This window comes from Tenrec ecaudatus, chromosome 4 (assembly GCF_050624435.1).
Source record: "Tenrec ecaudatus isolate mTenEca1 chromosome 4, mTenEca1.hap1, whole genome shotgun sequence".
Taxonomy (NCBI): domain Eukaryota; kingdom Metazoa; phylum Chordata; class Mammalia; order Afrosoricida; family Tenrecidae; genus Tenrec; species Tenrec ecaudatus.
In genome coordinates, this window is record NC_134533.1 from 8,226,329 (window position 1) to 8,250,277 (window position 23,949).

At 45.1% G+C, this 23,949-nt stretch overlaps 1 protein-coding gene and 1 non-coding gene across 2 annotated transcripts in view; both read left to right on the forward strand.

Moving 5' to 3' along the window:
* Nucleotides 1-4,415: 4,415 nt before the first annotated feature.
* The window catches only part of MAJIN (membrane anchored junction protein), a 38,509-nt gene continuing 18,975 nt past the window's right edge, over nt 4,416-23,949 (forward strand). The window contains exons 1-3 of the mRNA XM_075548014.1: nt 4,416-4,555; nt 19,724-19,841; nt 22,733-22,778. Coding sequence (XP_075404129.1) covers nt 19,741-19,841; nt 22,733-22,778 — 147 coding nt within the window. The 5' untranslated portion in view covers nt 4,416-4,555; nt 19,724-19,740. The remainder of the gene's footprint in view (nt 4,556-19,723; nt 19,842-22,732; nt 22,779-23,949) is intronic.
* LOC142447660 (small nucleolar RNA SNORA42/SNORA80 family) lies at nt 7,680-7,812 on the forward strand. The gene has a single exon (XR_012784325.1). It is a non-coding gene; the product is annotated as a small nucleolar RNA SNORA42/SNORA80 family (small nucleolar RNA).

The following is a 23,949-nucleotide window of genomic DNA, read 5'->3' on the forward strand; positions in this document are numbered from 1 at the left end:
TTTCCAAGGCTGCACCTCTTTTTCTTTTTTAAACAGTTTTATTGGCACATAATTTACATAATATACAATTCAGTAGTTCAATCATTCAATCATAGATTGCAATTCTTTTTTAATCATTTTATTGGGGGCTCATGCAACTCTTACATACATACATCAATTGTATAAAGCACATTTGTACCTTTGTTATCTTAAATCATTCTCAAAACATTTGCTCTCCACTTAAGCCCCTGACGTCAGCTACTCATTTTTCCCCCTCCCTTCCTACTCCCCGTCCCTCATGAACCCTTGATAATTTACAAATTATTTTTTGCCTATCTTACACTGTCCGATGTCTCCCTTCACCCACTTTTCTGTTCTCCATCCCCCAAGGAGGAGGTTATATGTAGATCCCTGTAATCCATTCCCCCTTTCTACCCCACCCTCCCTTCACCTTCCTCCTGGTATCTGTTATCGGTATCGCCACTCTCACCACTGGTCCTGAAGCGATCATCCGTCCTGGACTCCCTGTTTCCAGTTCCTACCTGTACCAGTGTACATCCTCTGGTCTAGCCAAATTTGTAAGGTATAATTGGGAGCATGATAGTGAATGGCGAGGAAGCATTTAGGAAATAGAGGAAAGTTGTATGTTTCATTGTTGCTACACTGGACCCTGCCTGGCTTGTCACCTCCCCGCAACCCTTCCGTAAGGGCATGTCCAGTTGCCTACAGATGGGCTTTGGGTCTCCACTCTGCACTCCCCCTCATTCACAATGACATGATTTTTTGTTCTTTGATGCCTGATACCACATCCCTTTGACATCTCATGATCACACAGGCTGGTGTGCTTCTTCCATGTGGGCTTTATTGCTTCTGAGCTAGATGGCTGCTTGCTTACCTTCAAGTCTTTTGATAGCCGGGCTCCACCAGCTTTCTTCACCACATCTTATTCACCTGCTTTGTCTTCAGCGATCTTGTCAGGAAGGTGAGCACCATGAAATGCCAGTTTGATGGAACAAAGTATTCTTGCAAAGGGAGTACTTGAGTGGAGGTCCAATGTCCATCTGCTATCTTAATACTAAATCTATAAATCTATGCACATAGATCTATTTCCCCATCCTCACATATAAATATATTTACATATGTGCATGCCTTTATTTAGACCTCTATAAATGCCCTTTGCCTCCTAGCTCTTTCCTCTATATCCCTTTACTTTCCTCTTGTCCCATTATCATGCTCAGCCGTCCTTTGCATTTCAATAATTCCTCTCAGTTACATTACCCTTGATCACACCCTACCAAGCCTCCTCACCACCGATTTTGATCACTTGTTGTTCCCTTGTCCCTGGGTTTGTTAACACCACTACCTTTTCCCCACGTCCCCCTCTCCCATGTCCCCCCGGAACTGTCAGTCCCATTGTTTTCTCCTCCAGATTGTTCATCCAGCCTGTCTTATTTAGACAGACCCGCGGAGATAATAACATGCACAAAAATAAGACAGAGCAAAACCAAGCATCAAAAGAAAACAACAAAAAGCCAATGACAAAAAAAAACAAAACCCACACCACCACAACAACAAAGAAAAGTTTGTAGTTAGTTCAAAGACTGTTTGTTGGCCTTTAGGAGTGTTTTCTGCTTGAGTCTGATGGGGTGCCAAGCCATGGCCCCAAAGTATTTTTGGTATTCCCTGGGGACTTTGTTGCTGTTTTCCTTGTTCTGTTGCATGCCCTTAGTGCTTCCCCTCGGTGTGGTGGGATCAGATTGGGTGGAATTCCCACACTGTGTCTTCAGTGTTGTCCCCTGTAGGGCTATGGGTCAGGGAGGGATAGCGTGTCTCATAGTGGGGCCGGCTATATGGTCTTCTCTGTGGATTGGCTGCTCTGAGCAGGAATATCATCCTCAAGGCTTGGTGGGCTAGAATGTGCTCCACTCTCTCTTCCTTCCCCTTCATTTGCTTCCATGTGCTCTGATCAGACATGTCTCTCTCCCTAAGCTGCAGCTTCAGTGCTGTCCTCTGAAATAAATTCTTCTGGGGGAAGTAGACTGCAGTTCTTTAAAAGGGTAGACAGCCCGGTCTTTTCCCCATGGATCACTGGTGGTTTTGAACTGCTGACCTTGTGGTTAGCAGCCCAATGAGTAACCACTCTGCCACCAAAGGCTCCAAATGTTCCAGCAGGTCAAACTAAGTCAGAATCCACACACTCCATGTCTCCTTAGTACTGCAAGTTGGTTTCTAAATTAGGATACAGGCTTGTTCATTCTCAAGAACCACAAAGCACAAGAAAAGATGCTCAACATCAAAATCAGTAGGTAATTTTAATACTGTGGGGGTAAAAAAATCCCAAAGGACAAGCCAGCCCAGAATTCACTGGGTCCCTCACACTGTCTAGGCAGTGTACCCAGGGTCTGTTCCTCTCTAGGTCTTGGAATGTATCTCTTAACCATCCGATGCGCCCTCCTGCATGGCCCACAAAGCAAGTGTTACGTCCAACCTGATACTCCAGGTCGTGTTGCAACATCGAACACTCCTCTGTTATCCCCACATCTCATTTGGTCTCAATGTCGTCTCCATTCATTCCATCAACAATGAATATCCACCACAGCCCTCTTGCTAATACTGCTACTTGCTCTAACTTCCTTCCGGGAGTTTTAGAACTGAAGGGGCCCTGGTGGGATGGTGGGTCATACATTAGGCTGCTAACCATGAGGTCCATCGTTTGAAACCACCAGTCATTCCGAAGCAGCGAGGTGAGGTTTTCCACTTCTGTAAAGACTTACCGTCTCAGAAACCCACAGAGGCAATTCTACTATGTTCAGTGGGGTCACTGAGTCAGAACAAACTCGATGGCAGTGAAAGGAGCCTGTTGGTGCAGTGGATTAAGTGTGCTGAGCTGCTAACCTCCAAGTCAGCAGTTCAACCCCTCTGGCTGCTCGGCAGGAGGAAGATGAAGCGATCTCCTTCTTTAAGAATTTACGGCCTCAAAACCCCCGATGCACGGGTGCTATGGGTCACAATGAACTCAATAGCAGAGGGATTGATAGGAAGGAGTAACTTCTCTTGGGTTTCTGCCTGTTTCCCACCAGAGCCTTTGTGTCTAAAGAGTAGTCAAGTTCCTTCCTCGGTCACACCTGGCCAAGAGTCCTCCTCCACAGGGACTCATCAGTCACAATACAGCTGTCCTTTAAGGCTTGGGATGTCCTTGACTTCAACCTCAGGTACAAATACTAATAGCCAGATGGGGAGTGGGGATTACAAGTAAAGGTCACCCGGATAAAGCAGTTCCCTCCAGTCTCACAGGAAGACTATTTTCTTCACCTGCACTGCTTCTACCATCACTCCAAGCAAGGGGCTGTCTCTTCGTCCCTAGGAATGAAGACTGCAAGGAACAGGGATGTACACCCAACAGGAACTGGGAGCCTGCCTTGTGTTGGGACTTAGTCAACTTTACTCTGTGCCAAGCAAAGTCAGAAGCTACTAGTTATAAGGCAAGAGCTGCACCTGCCCACAAATATCTTCGCTTCAACCCACAGCTTGTACTCGGGCTGCCAAATTCAATCTCTGGCTGCTTTTGAAACCATCGCATCTCTTCTCATGGGCTCCTTTTGGGGGAAGCTTGGATACCAGACCCTCTCTCTGGAGGAGGCAGGTGCCCTCTTGAGGTACCATAGTTGATTTTTCCCCCTCTCGCTGCCTTGCTTCCTCAGGCCTGTGCGAGTACTACCCCTTAGTAGGTGCTTCGTTGCCCTGAGGAGTATGAAAGGATGAATGAGAGAGGGTTTTTAACGTGGGGCCATTCTTCCCACTCTGCCTTCTCGCCGTCTCCCTGGACCGAGAGCGACGGAAGCAGGATCATGCTGGACTTAAAATCCATGGTCAAAAGGCATCTCCCAGCTAGGCAGGTCCTGCATCTCCAACGCAGTACTTCCAGTCCCGCTCCACTGGTGTAGCAAGGGCCGAGTTAGCTGGTTACTCACATCACCCAAGCTGGAAACCGCAAGAAAGGCGCTCAGATTGTGAAATCCCCGAGCCTTCGGTTCGAGTCCAGGAGCCTCCACAAGTCTCTCCCCACATCCGGTCCTCGTTTTACTTGGAATCTCAGCGGCTCTACCGCATGGCGATGAGGGTTAAAGGAGGGCGCGTATAGACAGTGTCCCTGCGCGAAATAAACACCAGGTGCGACCCGACGAGGAATCGCCGAAAGCTGCCCTCAGCTTCGAAGGCCAGCGGGCGTGCTGGCTCCCAGCGCCGGGATCCGGCCTCGCGCCTCCCCTGAGCGGCACGCAAGCGCAGACAGCGGCGAGGGCTCGGAGCGCGCACGCGCACGGAGGAAGGGGCGGGGAGAGGGGCGGGGCGAGGCGAGAAGCACAGTCGCGCGTGCGCAGAAGGCCTGGCGGGAGCGCAAACCGCTCAGTCATCGAAAGCGCGCGGCTGTGTTCCAGGTCGGTTCCTGCGCTTCCCCGTTGGCGCGTCTTACACGCGCCCCGGCCGAGGCCGCATTTCTGAGGCGCGAAGGACCTCGAGGGAGAGTGTGAGACCGAGCCTAGCGGAGGGAACGGCCGACAGGTCTTCAGGTCACGAGGTAACGGCGCAGTGGCCGGCGCTCCCGCCAGGTCGGGGCTTTTTATTATCGGTTAGCTGCTGGAGACCTCGGCCCCGCCGCCCCTCAGGGGCAGTGTAACCCCCCCACCGGCCGAGGTGACCTCCTCCGCTGCCCAAGCCCCTCGGGATGTTTCCCACCCAAGGGTGCTCGCCCGCGGGTCTGAGGAGAGCTGGGGGGGCGGGGCACACGGGGAGACCGCAGGCCGTTCCCAGGAACCGTTATTAACTTCCCCCTCAGAATCCCCCTCCCCGCACCAGAGCGAAACACCTTGATCCCCAGCTGCCTTCACCCCATCTTTTCCTTCTTTTAAATAACATTCACCGGCTAACCAACGGGTGTGTGCCTCCTCCACCGCAACCCGGCGCTCAGCCAGCCTCCGCCGTTGCCAGGAAAACTAGACGGACGTCGTCCGTCGAAGGGGTGCGGCTCACGACATGTCTGAAGGGTTTGGAGGAGCTTCTGGCTTTCAGACCCCTGACGGGAACCTTCGAGGTGAAGATTGGAGCCCTGACACAAGATCGTGGACTGGACGCCTCCCATCCGGGCATCGGGCCACGTGGGCAGGAAGATGCAGGCAGGGCTACTTGACCGTCTCTGCGGCTCTCAACTTCCGCTGCTCCTCTGCAGGCGGGAAACCCAACACAAGATCCGGTCTCTCAACACCCAGAACCTCGCCTTGGGTCGCTCATGAGCCAGCGCCTCAGTTTTGAGGCGTCGTGGATTCGATGGCTACCCCCAGCCCTCTCAGAACCTTTCCACTTTCCTTGACAACTCTTCTCAGGAAGTGGCATTTTGTCGCTTCCGTTCAAGCACCCAGTTGTTTCCCAAGTGTTCCTACGAGTGTAGCTCATCTGGTCACCAAATCCTCTTGATCCCTTTTCCGAGGCATCTGCCAAATCGATCCACGTCTCTTCATCTCCATTCTCATCACTGTAGACCACGCCGCTGTTAGCTTGAGTGGAACCGTGGCACTAGCTGGCTCTCCAGTTTGTTTGCTATGTTGCAAGAAATTTGCTCTTATTATTATTTTTAAACAGCTTCGTGGTCATATCATGTATTAATAACCTTCAATGCCTCCCTATTTTAGTATAGTGTAGCAATTTGCAACCTGAAATGATTGTACCCGGTGGTGTAGTGGTTATGAATTGAGCTGCGATCTGCATGGTTGGCCCTCTGAAACCACCAGCTAGCTCCTCAGGAGAAAGACTGGGCTTTCTACTGCCATCAACAGTGACAATCTCTGAAACCCACAGGGGGTTGCTATGTGTCAGAATTGAGTCAGTGGCTTTGAGTTTGGTTTGAAGTTTTACAAAGATGCCTCAGGAAGACCTTGTTCCATTTTCTAGTTAACTTTCTCCGAAGGTGATCTCATCCATTCCACTAGCTTCAAATACCATCCAAATGACTCAAATTGATATTTCTATCCTTTGCACACTAGGAGACCGCCCCCTCAGTATATCCACTTGGATGCCTTTTAGGCCTCTCAGACATTACAAAAGCAGAACAAGCGCTTACTAGAATCCTTCCCCATCTCAGTAAAGGGCATGTACCATTATGTACCTAATTACAAAGTCCCAAAACAAGAAGCATCCTTAATTGGTGTAACTAGCCTATCAGGTAGCCTAAAATACATCCCCAATTCAATGATTTCTCTCAAGGACTGAAGTTCAAATCATCAATATCATTCTCCTGGACTACTATAGCTGTTTCTTAATTCTAAAGTGTTAAGATTCTTTCGTCCAGCATTCAGGGTGTTATTTCTCAAGCATATATCAAATTATTTTTCCTTCCTTTATAAAATGCTTAGCGTCAAATCTAAAAATTATATAGTTGCTCTAAAAAATGGGCATGGTGTCATCTGACTTTGGTCTACAGGAGGAAGAGAGAGACTCACGATTGTCAGCACCAGCCCAGAACTGATCCTGATCCCTCTGAGATCAAGGTCAGACATGGCTTCACCCTCCAAGCTTTTTACCAATTTTGATACTAGCTGTCCCTCCTTTGGCACTCTACTTCATTACTGAATTCAAGAATTCATTGTCTTGGCTACACAGAATTCACAGACCATATATACTCAGGGTTTACTAAGGAAGTAATAGTTCAGCTTGGGATTAGGAAGCAAGCAGGCAAGTCTGGAAGGCTCCCCCAAAGTGGAGAGCACATCCCTCCCTTCTTCAGTGCAGGACAGCCCTCTCCATTTCTCTTGGCCATGCAAGCAAGCAGGTCCTCTCTGCCATGCACACACACACACACACACACACACACACACACACACACACACACACACACCCCGCCCCAGAAGACAGGCCTACTCTCGGCCCTTGCTTGCCAACAAAGCTCTTTAGTTCCTGAAAGCCTCCTACCTGACAGCCTTCATCGCTCTTGTTCCATGGGTCACGGTTGGTGTGCCTAGCTCTACTAAGTTCCCAGAAGTGCCCCACTCGGCCAACACACCTCTTGCCCGAAGGCACTCGGCTTTCATGCTACCTCTGGGGTTACAGCTCTCTCACCTGGGTCTCAGTGAGGCTCTCAGTGCAGAGACCCTGGGTCCAAAAGGTGCACACCCCTCCTGACACTTGATGGTAGTGAGGTATCCTTGCCAATTTGGGACTGTCTCCCTTTACACCAATCTTCTTGTTAGGAAGCCGTCCATCGTAAGGACCACAGGTGCCTTATTTGCATGTTGTTAGGTGTCATCAAGTTGCTTCTGACCCATATTGACCCTGTGTACAACAGAAGGAAACGCTGGCTGGTCCCTTGCCAATTTGCATAGTCTCATCCAAGCACTTTGTCTTTGTCGCAAGATCCTGGCTAGAAGGACCATATTAAGTAATTTACTACACCCCAGTAGATATGATGTGGCCCCTGCCTATTTCTCTGATCTCCAGCCAATCGGTTGTGTTCCAAGCACACTGCCCTGTCCATTAAACTGCCCAATAGTACACCTGCACTTGTTCAAACGGGCCTCATCTACATGGAATGGCCTTGCCTCTGATTATCTGTAAGGTATTTTCCATGTCATTAAGACTTCAGCCCCATTTTGGAAAGGCCTTCCATGGCCACATTAGCTAATGTAACCTCTTTACTATAAAATCCTAAAAGTGCATGGGTTTGGATTTGTGACAGGTCTGATCCCATGGGCCCTCACAGTGTCCCATGCCAAAGCAAACTGTCACCCTGAACCATTGCCTGGTTTTATCTGGTGGGCTTAAGGCACTGAAGTGGGTTGCACAATGAAATTTTTAAAAATCCTAAAAATATATAAAAATACATTTAAAATAATCAAATTTCATAGTTCTTAAAAACCAATAGCCTTTGAGTTGACGTAGACTCATGGCGACTCCATATGTGTCAGAGTAAGTCACTGTTCTCTAAGATTTCTGATGGCTAACTTCTCAGGAGGAGACTGCCAGCCTTGCTTTTGAGGCACATCTTGGTGAACTCCAACTTTTCAGTTAGCAGCCAAGTGCATGAACCATTGCATCCCCCAGGGATTCTTCCTCATAGCACTTGAGTGTCTCAAATTACATTGACTTATTTATGTGTCTGCTTTTTGTGCCCTCACCTCCTGAAACGTGAGCCCTTTAAGACAAGGACATACCTTTTGTTGAGTGCCTAGAACAGTCCCTGATGCATATGTGCTGTTTCACTGCCTATTTACTTTTAAAAATCATTTTATTGGGGGCTCGTACAACTCTTATCACAATCTACACATATATCCATTGTGTCAAGCACATTTGTACATTGGTTGCCATCCTCAAAACATTTGCTTTCTACATGAGCCCTTGGTATCAGCTTCTCATTTTGTCCCCTCCCTCCCTGCCCCTCTTCCTTCACGAACCCTTGATAATTTATAAATTATTTTGTCATGTCTTACACTGTCCAACATCTCCCTTCACACACTTTTCTGTTGTCCGTCCCCCAGGTAGGGGATTATATGTAGATCCTTGTGATTGGTTCCCCCTTTCTACCCTACCTTCCCCTGATCCTCCTGGCATTGCTACTCTCATTATTGGTCCTGAGGGGTTTATCTGTCCTGGATTCCCTGTGTTTCCAGTTCCTATCTGTACCAGTGTACATCCTCTGGTCTAGCTGGATTTGTAAGGTAGAATTGTAAGGATCATGATAGTGGGGGGAGGGAGGCAGAAGCATTCAAGAACTAGAGGAAAGTTGTATGTTTTATAAGTGCTATACTGCACCCTGACTGGCTTATCTCCTCCCTGTGACTCTTCTGTAAGGGTATGTCCAGTTGTCTACAGATGGGCTTTGGGTCTCCACTCCACATGCCCCCTCATTCACAGTGATACGATTTTTTCTTCTTTGATGCCTGACCTCAATTTTCTCTTCTTTGATGCCTGATACCCCATCCCTTTGACGCCTCGTGATCACACAGGCTGGTGTGCTTCTTCCATGTGGGCTTTATTGCTTCTCAGCTAGATGGCCATATGTTTATCTTTAAGACCCTAGACACCATATCTTTTGGTAACCAGGCACCATCAGCTTTCTTCACCACATTTGCTTATGCACCCATTTGTCTTGAGAGATCATGTCAGGAATGTGAGCATCACAGAATGCCCTCGCTGCCTATTTATGTAGCCTCGTGTCAACACTGTCCCACTTACCCAATGTCATCCAAGTTCATCTACTTCTCTTTAAAAAAACAAAAAACTATTCTCTCTTAAACAGAATACTCATGCACTGCTTATTTCCTGTGTGCACTCCAAACCCCACACCCACTCTCCACTTAGCCTCACTCTCATCCTCATCCTTCAGGTATGAGTCAGTAATTTAGGGGAAAGCTCCATGAATTCCACTCTGGGCTGGGTTTTTCTCTTAAGTTTTGCCTTTTTGAGTAGCATTTTCTCTTTCTCTTTTGGTAGCAGTCATCACACAATTATTTGTAAGTTCTGTGCAGGCAGAGACCACGTCCGTCATGTTCCTACTTTATCAATAGTATTTCATTTCTAGTACACAGTAGGCATGCATTTGTTTATAGATTGAATGAACAAATAGTAAATGAGTGTAAGCTTAAGAGAAGCCAGCCAGGCAATAATTAGGAGAGCATTTGGCATGAAGTGTAAGTTAGCTGACTCTGCCCTTTCTACTTCAATAGAAATTCTTAGGTCCTATGAGATAGAGGAATGAATGTATTATATAAATGAAAGATGGATTATTATTTTTTTCCCTAAGGCATATTCACCATCTGATCCCTATGGTCTGATGGCCTCAAGTGCAAAGCTTGCTGTTTCTTAGTAATAATGCCTGATTCTGTTCTTTTTGAGCTATGCTTAGGTGAGAAAATATAAAGAATTGAGGCTCTTACTGAGTCTGAGCCAGTTTATAAGGTAACTACACTCTTGATACCTTGCATTCAGCTGGATTACTTTGCTTGAGTCTTAGTCTTGCCCTTGATGCATGTGACCTTGGCCAGATCAGTTTATCTTCTCATGTTAGGTGTAGCATAGCATGCTGTAAGTCTAGTGAGTACATGTACTCCTCACTTACTGACATGGCTGGGTTCCAAAGACCAGGTCATTATGTGAAATTCAGCACCACACGAAAATGGAGGATGGCTATAGCACCGTATAACTGCCAAATTTCATCGTTACGTAGTCACAGCCCAAACCCCACAGCATCACGCAACACCCGAACCACTGGGAATCACGAGCCAGCCCAGGTGCCATCAAAGCCAGCACTGCGTTCTCTTCACACTTTGGGGTCAGTACTGCCAGAAGTACATTGTTAATGTGCAAAATAGCTGGACATTAGAGTTTTTACTATTGTTTTACATATGGAATGTCAGACACCTAGCTAAGGAGGGAGTCTGGTGCGTAAAGCGTAGTGGGTGTACAGTTGCTGTTTGCCCAGCGCTAGATTAAAGTCAGCAAACGATTTCACATGTCCTGAGTGAGATTTGTTCTTTTTACATCCAAAGGCGTTGAATTTCCTAATTCATTGTTTCAGGATTTGCCTTTGGTTCATGCTACAAGAAAGCTGTATGCTTTGGAAGCTTTTTCACACTCCCCCTGTGTCTTTTCCTGTCACTAAAACCCTGGAGATGCGCACGTCGGGGACTCAGTTCATACCTCAAAGTTGCAAAGGATGCGCCCTTTCTCCAGCTATAAGGAGATTCTTTCCGCCTTTTGAAAACACTAAAATACCATTGACCTTCTGAAACTACTAGTGCCTTTTAAAACTAATGGATCATTTTAACATTTGAATCTTCCCTGCATGGACTGTTGTTTCAGGACAGCTCACCCAGTGGCATAACCAAAAAAATCAAATGCCCCACGTTGGCTGCAGTTTCACACCCAAATGTGTTTTGGGTTCCCTGGGCTGTTGGAATTTAATAGTGCTGCAGTGGATTCACTGTGACGTGAATGCTAATGGACAGGTTGATGATCATCATGGAACAAGTCACAACTACTGGGTAAAGTGGTGAGATGAGACATCATCCGATTGCTTTTCCAGAATGAGGAATACGATCCTGGACCTGCTGAGCAAACGTGTTTTTTCATGAGCGTTTATTTTAGGACGGCTAAGGTAGAAGTGAAAAAGGCTTTTCGATGCAGAGAGTAAATTAAAAGGAGCACGCCTTTCAACCCACTGAGTTGTCATTAGACTTTTAATTTCATTTCAGACATCTTTATGTAAAAGGCTTTATTTTTCTCCCTCCCCCCCACCCAAAAAAAGCAAAACCAAACGAAAGCCTGACACTTCCCAAAACAAGTCTCTTCCTGTCTAAATGCCAATGGCATTTTAAATGTTGTCTTACCAGAAAGAGTAGGGAATAAACCTAATTAGAAAATAAAATGACACTATTATTAAGCATGGAATTATTCTGGGTGGTGTTGGGAGAGTCTCTTCTTGTTCTAGATCTTAATACTTTGTTTTAAAAAATGGTTGGAAAATAAAATTTTAAAAATGATTGAGCTTAACGGCTATTCTTTTAAAAAAATTTAAGTTTGATTGGCACACAATCCACATATCATACAAGTAAATAGTGCAATCCTATCAAGAATAGCTGTACAATTATTACCACAATTTTAGAACACTTTCTTCTTTCCTGTACTCAGTTACCTTCCCATTTCTCCCAACCTCCCCTGCCACCACCCCCCAAGAAACCATTAATCCAGTTAATGTTTCCATAGATTTGCCTATCCTGGATTCCATATAAAGAAAGATATACCAAAGAAAAACTAATAATAACAAAATAAAAGAAAAACCTCAATTGAAAAGAAAATATTAAAAACGAACAAATTTAAAATTAGTCAAAGGGGAGATCAAATAAGATAGTAAATTTTAACTAAACTACATCTGCCGTAATCCACTTTTCAATGCACTCACTGCATGATAGTCTATTCAATAACTTTTTTTTCAAAATTTGTATTTTCTAGTTTTAAACATAAAAATTATAAATGTTTATAATTTAACAGATATAGAATTGTCTCTTTTTTCCCCAGTCTTATTGCCACATTATCCACACCACAATGCAAGTGTTCAGTCACGTCAAGAATTGTACCATCATTACCACAATCAATTTCAGAACATTTTCTTTTTTCCACCCATAACTAAATCACTCTTAAAATGAACTGTGTAATTACATTCTGTTCTAGAGCTCCCTCCCCCTCCAGCCTTCACTGTCCCCAAATCCCCTTACCTGCCCATCTCCACCCCCTACCCACTATCCAGCCTATATCCCCTATAAATCCTACATCAGTTATTTCTATGCCTCCACTACTTCTGTGCTTCATAAACTGTTAAACTATAGAGGCTAAAACACCTATAAAGGCTATTCTTAATTATCTTATTAGGCAGTTCTCTCATAGGATGTGATCCTATATACAGTGAGTCAGAACGAACTCAGTGGCAGTGGGGGTTATATGTTGAATATTACAATAAACAATTATTATTTTGGTAAACATTGTGCTAGATAGATATTATCGTCATTTTATGAGAGAGGAAAATGAGAATATGTCCTTTTGAAACCAGCTTTGAGACAAATGTGAATGCAGTCCTTTATACCCCATGACATATTTTTCTTTGATTTCTCCCTACCTCCATGAGTTTACCTCAAGTTATCCAGTGTAATGAGAACGGTTAGAGTTAAGGTTTAATAAAATGATTGTGCAGAAAGTGACAAAGGCATGACAAGGCATGGGAAAGGAATCAGCAGTCTTGGGGTGTCTAATGCTGGTTCCATTCTGGGTTGTGTGACTTTGTTTGTGGAAGTTATTTTTTAGTAAAGTCACTTCTTTGTTCTCGCTTCTAAAATGAAGGACTCTCCCAGCTAGAAGTATTCTACATGGACCTCCCACTGGAAATAGAAATTGCCAGCGTCTGAATCTCCTTCAGCAAAGTTAGGCAGATCCCCCGAGGCGTAACCACGGACTTGTGGCGGTGGAAGGCAATACTGATCATAATTTAGCTTTAACTTCATCTCTAAAATCTGAGTGTTGGAGTCATTGGGATTTCCCAATATTTTGTCGTCTCCGTTCATCCCTGTCATGGTGGAGTGCTCCATGAATGTACTTTGAGTAAATGCTTGTGAGAATTCATCTATTGTTCCACACTGGGGGATTTTTCTCATCAGCTATCGCCAGATACATGTAGTGACAGGACTTCCGTATTCTCATCTCCTTCCACCTCGGCTGTCATTAGCATTATGCGACTCCACGGTCTCGGCACGGACCCAGATGTTTGTGTATGTGAAAGAAATTACTCACACCTCGAAGAATCTTTCCCTTCCTTATACCATTGCCTGTGTGTCCTTTAAATCTGCTTTATGGATATTTCCAAGGAGAGAGTCTTGGTTGGTTTTTACTTGGTTTCACACTAAGGTTGAAGCATAATGAGTTTTGCTCTTGAATTTGCATTTGGAGTAAAGAGAAGACTTCAATCTATCCTAACTGAAAGCTCCTAGAATGCTCTAGCATTCACGAAGTGCTGCATACAACATTCCCTCATTTAATCTCCCCGAACAATGAAGAGATAGATAGGAAGAAGCAATGTTTGATAAATTGAAGCATGAGTGGCTCTTGGTTTAAATCGCTAATAAAAGAATAAGAGACAGAACAGAGACACAAGGCCTGGCCATCCCATTACAAAGCTCTGGTTTCATAAGGCCTGCTCTTCTGATTTTGTGTTACAGTTGTCATTCTTTGCAGTCACTTAAAAAGTGGGTTGAGAGTCTGCAAGACCCCATCAACTTCCTGGGGCATAGGGTCATGAATGGCTACCAGAGCCACGCTGGAAAAGAACCCTGTGAAATCTTTGATCCACGGCTATTCTGTGGTTTGGGTTGGGTTGTCTCGTCTTTATTTTCAAATGAGGTAATTAGCGTGTAGCGATTGTTTCTGGATTGGGCAGCCAGCAATGAACAGGAACAGGCCTTGGCTAGAAGGAGGTGGTTTGTTCTGCTGCCAGCCAGCCGTGGAGAAGCACATGAAGTTTCCTCTCTGAATGGTCATTACCAGCAAATGTCCATTTGCTCTGAAGCCCCAGCCTCCATCTGTGGGGAGAGGTGGCTCCATCTTAGAGGGCCCTCAATACCTACCGGCTAAATTTCTGTAGCAGTAGCTGCAAACTGCTCACCTGGTGCCTTCTTAGAAAGATCAGCTGCCACTTGAACCACCACTGAGTCCAGCCTGCTCCTGCCACACCTTGGCTGTGGGGCTGCCGCCGCCAGTTTTTTTACAGGATGTGAACTATTTCCCCTGGTGATTTTGTAATTGGCACCAGAAACGTTTTTTCCTTTCCACTTTTAACTGCAGTTTAGTCTAAATAGTCTCATGGGTTGTGGCTTCAACCTTCTGTCCTAATCCCAGACAGCCCAAGATCAGACACTGGGTATCACTTTACTGGAAGCCCGAGACTTGAACTTTGGAAATTGTGGGAAATTCCATTCTTTGGGCACACAGATCATCTCAGCTCCATCAGGCAAGGATTTTTGTTTGGTTTATTTCCTGCCGAGGAGAAATGGCATCCAGATAATAGGGAGATGCGAAAGTAGTTCTTATTGGCTGTATGATATTTTGTTGTTGCCGGGTACTTTAATTATGTTCAATCTGTAACCCTTTGGACGACAGAACAAAACACAGCCCTGGTCCTATGCCATCCTCACAATTGTTCTTATGTTTGAGCCCATTGTTTCAGCTACTGTGTCAGTCCATCTCCTTCACTGCCCCTCCGCCAAGCACGGTGTCCTTTTCCAGGGACTGGTCTCTCCTGACAACGTGTCAAAGTAGTGCATTTTAGCATTTACAAAATGATTTTCTTTAACCTTGTCATGTGAATTAGGTGACGGCTTACAAAGCAGAGCTTCAACAACTCGTACACAGTTTATTTCATGGGTTGCAGTCCCCTCAATGTGCCATCACCTGTCTCACTTCCTCCCTGTGTTTCCCGTTTCCATCCCTTCTCCTTTCCTCTCCCACTGAACTCTGGCCTTGGGTAAATACTGCCCTTCTGATATTAAGTAGTTGTTTATTCTAGCACGGAGAGTGATTTCAGTTCCAGATCTGAGGCGCTCCCCCCATCTCTGTCCAACTGATAAACCTGGTCTCATGATTTTGAGCTCTGTTCTGCATTCCCCCCCACTCCTGATTTTCTTTTCACTGTTTTGTTTTTCCCTCCTCATATCGGCAGGGAAGCTGGCTGGCAGGGGACTTCAGAGTATCAAGTCTGGATCTGCGCCGCCTCCGTTTGAATCCCAGTTCCAACCTTCCCAGTTTGGGTCAGGTTCCTTTGTCTCTCAACGCCACTGCTGCCTCCTCTGTCAAACGTCGACTCCTTCCTTCCTTTCCTCATAGACTTGATGTGAGGGGTGAGTGACATACAAGGGCAAGTCGTCACATTGGGAGCTTTTATTAAACTAAAACATCAAGATGGAAAACTCTTGTTTCTCAACAGATCCTCTATTTAGGTGTGTACTTCTTTTTTTTTTTTTTTTCATTTTTCAACAAACATCTTGAAGGTCCCCCTCATACTTTTATTGAAGAAATTTATGGATATAATAATTGATCAAATAATTCAGCTTATGATGAAAAACAATAGTCTCCCATAAGACTCTACTTCAACCCCAATTCTATTCTCCCTCTGAAGCCTGTTCTTCGAGTTCAGAATTCTTATTGGCTACCACTGTTGTTTTATATGTTATGCATTTTTACATCTCTATTTCTTGATTTATCCCCATTTATGAAAGCTGAAGATTTGTCTCATTCTCTTTCTTTGGATGATTTTGTATTATTATTTTAGTTCTCTTATTGTTTATTTAACTTTTAAAAAATCATTTTATTGGAGGCTCTTACACCTCTTATCACAATCCATCCATATATGCACTGTGTCAAGCACTTTTGTACATATGTTGCCATCATCATTTTCAAAATATTTTCCCCTCATGAATCCTTAATAAATTATAAACTATTATTATTTTCATATCTTACAACATCTGTTGTCTCCCTTCTAGGTGTTTGCACTTCTGAAGTTATTGCTATCTCTCAGTCCCTGTATAACAGCGGTTCTCAGCCTGTGGGTCTCGCCCCCTTTGGGGGTCAAAAGACCCTTTTACAGGGGTCGCCTAAGACCATCAGAAAATGCATATTTCCAATGGTCTTAGGAACCGAGATACTGCTCCTATATCTGTCTCCAGGCAGGTCCACCCACATGCAGAAATGCCCACATAGGAGTACCCAGCGTGAAGACTGTTACCCATGCTACACCATGCTTCAAGACAAAACTTCATTTATTTGTCATTAGAAATAAATATATCACAATACATAGTGACATATTGTTTTTGTGATTAATCACTATGCTTTAATTATGTTCCATTTGTAACAATGAGAATCCATTGCCAATCAGATATTTACATTATGATTCATAATAGTAGCAAAATTACAGTTATTAAGTAGCAACAAAAATAATTTTATGGTTGGGGGGGTAACCCCCACATGAGGAGCTGAATCAAAGGGTCGGGGCATGAGGAAGATTGAGAACCACTGCTGTGTAAAGAATGCTGCCTGTTTAAAGGTAAGCCCTAATGCAAGAACAATTAAGTTCTTATAATGTACTCCACTTGATTCTTGCCCTTCTGAAGAGATCATTGAAAATAGGGATGCTACAGCAAAATTTGGTGAACAGATCAGATGGGGCCAGACTATCAGAAAAAGAAATGCTTAGGGTCTTAAAGGCCTTTCTGCGTGGGTTTTTTTTTTTTTTGTTGAAACATTTTATTGAGGGCTCTTACAGCTCTTGTAGCGATCCTATACATCAATTGTATCAAGCAAATTTGTACATATGTTGCCATCATTGTTTTTAAGACATTTAGTTTCTGTTGAGCCCTTGGTGTCAACTCCTCCCCTCCCTCCCACTCTACCCCCCATCCTCCCTGTGGCCTCTTGATAAATTTTAAATTATTAGTATTTTCATATCTTACACCCACCGCTGTCTTCCTTCCTCCACGGTTTCTGTTGTTTGTCCCCCTGGGCGGGGGTGGGAGGTGCGTGAGTGGGGTGTTGTGGTTATGTGTTGATCATCATGATGGGTTCCCCCAGAGATCTGTCTTAAAACAAGATTCCATCTAAGTGAGGTGTCAGCTAAGTTCACACTGAAGAAACAAACCAGTCAACATGATCAAAGAGTTATTAGCAATGAAATCTAAAATCAGAGGGTGAGACTGTGTCAGAATTTAAATTTTGAGAACCTGGTTTGCAGCAGGCTGCAGAGGAGAGAGTCAAAGGCCTAAGTCATTTATAGAGCCTCTACATGGACCAAGTCACCATTGAATTCCCTTGGTCAGGGGTCCTCCACCTTCCTCAGGCCGCGACCCTTTCATACAGTTCCTCATGTGGTAGGGACCCCCAACCATAAAACTATTTTCGTTGCTACTTCATCACTGTAATTTTGCTACTGTTATGAATCAGGTGACTCGTTGGAGCCCCCTAAAGGGGTCACTAAACACAGGTTGAGAACAACTGCCCTTGGTCCATTGATCAAAGATCTGAATAGTCTTTCCCCTAGACAGTGCATCAGAATGTAGATGACTGCAGATATAATTAGGGTAAAATTTAATGTCTTAGGGGTTTTTTTCCTTTTTAGCTCATTTTCAACTTGTTCTAGTTTTTATTACACTTGGATAGAATTCCGTGTTTTATTCTGTGGAAGCTATTTTTGTTTCTTTGTTTTTTCACTTGACGAATTCAGGATAGATAAATCTTTATAGACATCAAGTAGATTTATAGTTTCTTAGGGTTATGAAAGGGGAGGTTGAAAGGATATGGGAGCTCATAATAACGCATAAAAGAATGAAGAAGATGTACCAAAATATATTGGGGGTGAATAATGCACAACTCTTTCATATACTTAAATATTGAATTGTATGATACATGAATTATATGCCAATAAAACTTTAAGAAAAAGATTTCCATGTGCTTCCATTTACACGATGTCAAAGTGACAGTTACGGCATCTTCTAGGGATTCAAATGGTACCCTTTTTAAATGTCTTTTTTAATTTTGAGGAACTAAAAGAAGTCTGCTCAGGGCTGCAGGGTGGATAAGATAGGGTTTCCGACCAGAGTCTCCTAGGGCAGCCTTTACCCCCCCCCCCTTACAGAATGAGCAGGTGGGTTGCCATGATGGGAAAGATCCCCGGGCACAACTTCCATGGCCTTTTCCTCACCACTGTAGTTTTCGATTTTCTTACAACTTCTTTGTAACAAGCCTCCATGATCTTCCTGTGACCTTGATAAAATCTACAAAGATTGTTGTTAGGGGCCGTCAGATTGGCTCCAACCTGTGGAGACCATGTGCACAACAGAACGAAACACTGCCCGGTCCTGAGCCATCCTCATGATTGTTCCTGTGCCTGAGCCTATTGATGCAGCCACTGCGTCCGTCCTCTAACGATTACTCCATTGGAATCCCCCAAATCAGTTGTTCTAACCTGAGCTGACCTCTCTGCCTGGAATTTAACTGGCCCTGCAGATCCCCCTGGAAGCTGTTTTAAATAGGAACCCTAATGAGACTAGGACGAGTGAGGTACTGAGGATCCATGATCCCAGACAGACCTGGTTAAGCATACTCTGTTGGGGAGAACCCGTGCATGGATGAGCTGTAGCTGTAGTTGCAATATGTTTTGACTTACCCTTGGATGAAACTCCTGTAGCCTGAGTCTCTCCCCGGAGGCAAGTGGGCAGAGATTCTGAATTAGGACAAGTGAAATTAGTAAGTGCTAAGGGCCATAGTCACTTTGGAGGCACAGGTAGCCTCACAAGTGGTGGAAGGGAAGAAGTGGAGAGGCTGGAAAGATGAGGTAGTCTTTGGCACCACTGGAAAGCATTGGCTGCCTTGGCTGGGGATGAGGTTTTGCGAATGAATTCACTTCATGGAGAATCACCAGCAGTATCCCTTCTAATTGTGCCTCTTCACAGGTGCATCTTTTGGATTGCCTCTTGATCTGTCTTGAGCCCCTCCCACCCCGTCAAGGATCTAAGGGAAGTAGAGGTAGGGGGAACATGGGTTCAAGAGAGATCTGGAAGATCTAGTTAATCTTCCCAAGCACTGAAACTAAGCTGTCTTGGAAGAAGTATGGCCAGAGAGTGCTCCTTAGAGGCAAGAATGGTGAGGCTTTTTCTCACATACGTTGGACATGTCAGGAGAGGCCAGTCCCTGAAGGACATCATTTTTGGTCAGGTAGCTGGACAGTGAGAGAGGAAGGCCCTCGCCAAGATGGATTGACACAAGGACCGCAACAGTGAGTTCAAGGGTAGGACGAGTTGTGTGGACGGTGCCGGACCGGGCAGTGTTGTGTTGTATGCACAGGGCTGCTGTGGGTCCGAACTAACAACAAGCATCCTGTAAGTCACCAGGGCAGTGAGATGCTCAGAGAAGTGTTGTGCCCAAGGTCATAAGGTAAACAACAGGATTTGAATCCAAGTCTTATCACTTCATGCGTGGGGGTCTTGTGCATACATCCTGCACCCTCCCCGTGCAGGTAGACGTATGGTCCAGGTCATTGGTAGCGGACTGAGCCTGGGACAGAGAGTGGTGCTGAGTGTTGGCTGTTCCCCTGGTGAAGAGCTCTGCAGAAAGGACAGGCCCGCTGTCCTTGACCTTCTCAGTAATTCTCTCCTTGTTCTACTTTACCCAGGCTATCGCTGAGGAGCAATGAGTTTAAAGCCCTTCACCTACCCGTTCCCAGAGACAAGGTTTCTTCATGCAGGACTCAATGTGTACAAATTCAAAATCAGATATGGCAACAGCATCAGGTAATTTTGAACTTGGGGGCATAGCCCTGCAAGCAGGGCTTAGTGCACTGCTGCAGGTCACTGCTCATTTCAGGGCACAGGGCCCCAGGTATCTTGGGTTTTGTATATTTATTAGCCACCTTGGTAAAGAGTGCGTCTCAGGTCTTCCTGGTCGTGGGGGCCCCTTTGAGCTGTTAAAGTCACTGAGGAGGCCAAGGAGCTTTTGCTTATGGGGGTTTTCTCCATCGACGTGGATCGTATAAAGATTAAAAACTGAAAACACCACCTTAATTTAAAATGCACTGAGTTATAACAAGTGGTAGTTTTATATACAATAAATGTTTCTCCCCCAAAAGAGATGATTGGCATCACTTTCCACTTTTGCAATTCTTATGAATCATCTGTTTCTGCACCCAGTGTGTTGTGAGTGGTTGTTTTTCTTTTGGTTGAAGTATATGAAAACAATCCAGCTTCACACAGATTTGAAGGTGGGAACAGTTTTAAGAGCCTCCTTAGGTCATTCATTGTGGATAAATTTTTTTGACACACTACATGAGTTGTTTTTAAGTAGTAGGTTTTTTTTAACACACTAGCTGTCATCTAGAATCTGAAATTATATTAGTCTGTCAAAAAATACTGCTACAGAATCATAAACTTTCATTAAACACAAATATAACGCTACTGGTTCCCAACATAGCTTCCATCCAGGAAGCTTCTGAAGGCGATGTTTCCATCTGCCCACACTTCTCTGCGGAATCCTGCCCGCTTCCATTTACACTATATCAAAGTGGCAGTTTGGCATCCTCACGGGGCTCATCTCATACCCTGTGAATGTTGTGTGAATTTGGGAAACGAAAAAGCTCAAAGGGACACGATAAGGGATGCAGGGGAGATGGGATAGAGCTTCCCAACAGAGTCCTCACAGGACAGCCTTTGCTAACCTTGAAGAATGAGCAGGTGGTGGTTGTGATGGGGGAAAAAATTCCTTGTTGCAGCTCTTCCGGCTTTGTTCGCACCAATGCAGTTTTCCGTTTCTTAAACTTCTTCCTGATAAGCCCCTGTGATCATCCCGTGTCGCTGTCAAGGTTGCCCAATTAGAATGCCAAGACACAGTCACCATAGCATAACCTTGTGAACTGACTTCTATCTTGACTAGTGGGCCCAGCAGGTCCCCTCAGGAGCCACTATTTGACTGGGCTTCTTTTGGAAGGCACCCTTCTGAATGTGTCTACAGCCATCCACTGATTACAGAGACATGTTCAAACATACTTTGTTTGCATGTAATGATCCACTAGAATCCTAGTAGCACCTCACGTATCAGTGGACGTTTAAAGCTTGACTTCACTGAAACCCGTTGGTGTAGCTCACTCTTTGAATGCCTCTTTTAGCAAGAATGATTTTGTAACATTGAGCATTTCATGGGCCATTTGGAAAATATTGGCGTATCAAATTCTACAGAGATGATCTAAATGCTAGCACACTTTATTCTCCATTATTTTAAAAATCACATTTGTTAATCCCACTACCATTCATACAGAAAAGACATTAAGGATTTGAAAGTTGCCAAGTTCCCAGGGGTAGATAGAAGTTTTCTAAAATTCAAACTTTTACTTGAAAGGCAAACTTTATCATTGGCAACAAACACTGTTGGTTGGTTGTTGCCCTTCAAGTGACAGGCTCGCTTTGTTCGTTTTTGAGAAAACGCTGTTCGATCCCCCAGTCTGAGTAACAGCTGTAGTTTGGCAGTCAGCTGGTCGTCCAGGTAAAGTGTCAGGCCATGAGGAATACAGTGAGCTTAGCTCCCACCTGTGGCGCATGCATGTCTTCTGGAGGTGACCATCAAACCGCAATCTCCAGAAGCACTTTGTGGGCAGCTCCATTGTATCTCAAGGCACGAATAAAAAAGGTCTGCATTCGAGAATTGAGATGTAGGAGATTAATCATTTTTACCACTTCCTGAAGGATCTGAAATGAAGCTGGGTTTTTAAAATTTTTCCCGTGTGGCATGTGAAGATGATCACGGCTGCCAGTGCAGCACATGCCTAGATCGGAGGTACCAGTCTGCTGCCCAAGACCTCTTTAGAGTGCTGAAAAGCAAGAAGGTTGCTTGGAAGACTCAGGGGCGCCTGACTCCAGCCAGGGTATTTTCAGTCCCCTCATATGCATGTGAAAGTTGGACATTGAATCAGGAAGACAATGCATTTGAATTATGGTGCTGGCGAAGAGGGTTGAAAGTACCATGGACTGACAAAAGGACAAACAAATCTGTCTTGGAAGAAGTATGGCCACAATGCTCCTTAGACGCAAGAATGGCGAGACTTGTCGCATGTACTTTGCACATGTTATCAGGAGCGACCAGTCTCTGGAAAAGGCATCATGCTTGGTAAAGTAACAGGGCCAGCAAAGAAGAGGAAGCTGGGCGGACACCGTGGCTGCATTGACAGACTCACACATGACAATCGTGAGGGCGGCACAGGGCCTGGCAGTATTTCTGCTATAGGTAAGGTTTCTGTGAGCTGGGACCAACTCAACGATACCTAACAACAAAAAACTAGGCCCCAACAATCTTGCCCACCATTGCACTTGCCCCGTGGGTACAAATGCCAGCACCGTGGAAAAAGGAGAGTCATCTTTTAGTAGCAGTACGGAACCAGTCTTGTCCTTAGAGACTTCGTGAAAGGGCCTTGGCTCTGAGAAGTTACAGTCCACCTTTCAGATTGGGAACTTTAGTTCTTGGCAAATTAACGGAGAAAACATTTTGAAAAGTCCTTGTATTCAAGCTCGGACCACATTGCAAAGGTGGCGACTCCTTCCCCGGGAGCACTGGGTTAGCACGTCCTGCTCTGCGAGAATCTACTGTCTTTAGAGTGTCCTGCCTTGGCTTACTTCGCTCTTGCCCTTTTCCCTTCTAGGCGAGAAGAGATCGAAAATAAGGAAGTCGTCGTCCGGCAGCTGGAGGTAGGGACAGAAGCAGACGCTTTCTGGGAGGATGAATCCTGGTCTGGGTTTTAATGATTTCCTGCAAACTGAGTCACAACTTCCACTTGTTGACATGAATTTCCCTACCCTGCTCTCTCTGCAAAGCAACTGTACTTTTTCCCAGGGACATGGAAAGCGGGGAGCCTTCCTCTGTCCGCTCAGTTGAAGTGTCAGCACCTTTGGGCTCCGCCAGAGTTCCCAGCCATCGGCAGCTCTCTCTTGTGGCCACTGGCAGAGAGATTGCTTCCGGAGGACTGGGCCTTGCTGGGCTCTGGGAAATCTTACCGTCCCCACCACCGCCTGGTACTCGACGTCCAGGAAACTTCACTGTAAACACACAGACCAGGCTGCTGGCTCTGTATTTTAATTGGAAACAGTTGCCGTGATTCGAGTCCTACCTCATTTTCATTCCTTTTCAACTCATCTCTGATTTTCCATTCTCACGTGGAAAAAAAGGGAGGTTGGACAGCTTGGTAAGTTGGCAAAAGCACCGATCCAGGAGTTAGAGGCCTGAGAAGGGGGCTTGGGTCCCATTCCTAACTCAGCCATTAATTGGGGGTGGGACCTTTGGCAAGTCATTTCTCTCTTTGAGTCTCAATGTCCTCATCTGAAAAATGTGCTGAACTGGTTGCTCTTCGTCAAACTCCACAACAGGGATTTAGGAACATTGCAATTTACACAGACGTGTGCTACCACACTTTCAAGACTCAGAATACAATGAAATTCACCCAAACACAAAAGTTCTAAGCCAAAAATTTTCATCCTAGCCTGAGAGCAGGCACCTCTGATGCTCTGGCTAAGCAATGCGAGGTACATTAGGCTCTTGCGAGACCTCACAGGAATCATTTCAATATCAATTGTTTTAATATAGGACCACAGATCTCTTCTCCTTATTTGTGAGGTGATATATGTATATTCTTGTTACTTTGTGCCAGTTAATTTGAGCAGAGGAAAGCATCATAGAGCAGAATGATTCAAACGTGAGTTTAAATTCTACCTGTGCCTTTCATGGTGTGGCTGTGGGCATGGTACTTACCCCTCTGAGTTTACTAGCTGACCTGCCAATAACAAGGCTGATAAGGAATGCCTGTTGTAAAGACGGTGGTGAGTATCCAGAATCAATGTGTACAGTGCCGGCCCCATAACAGAT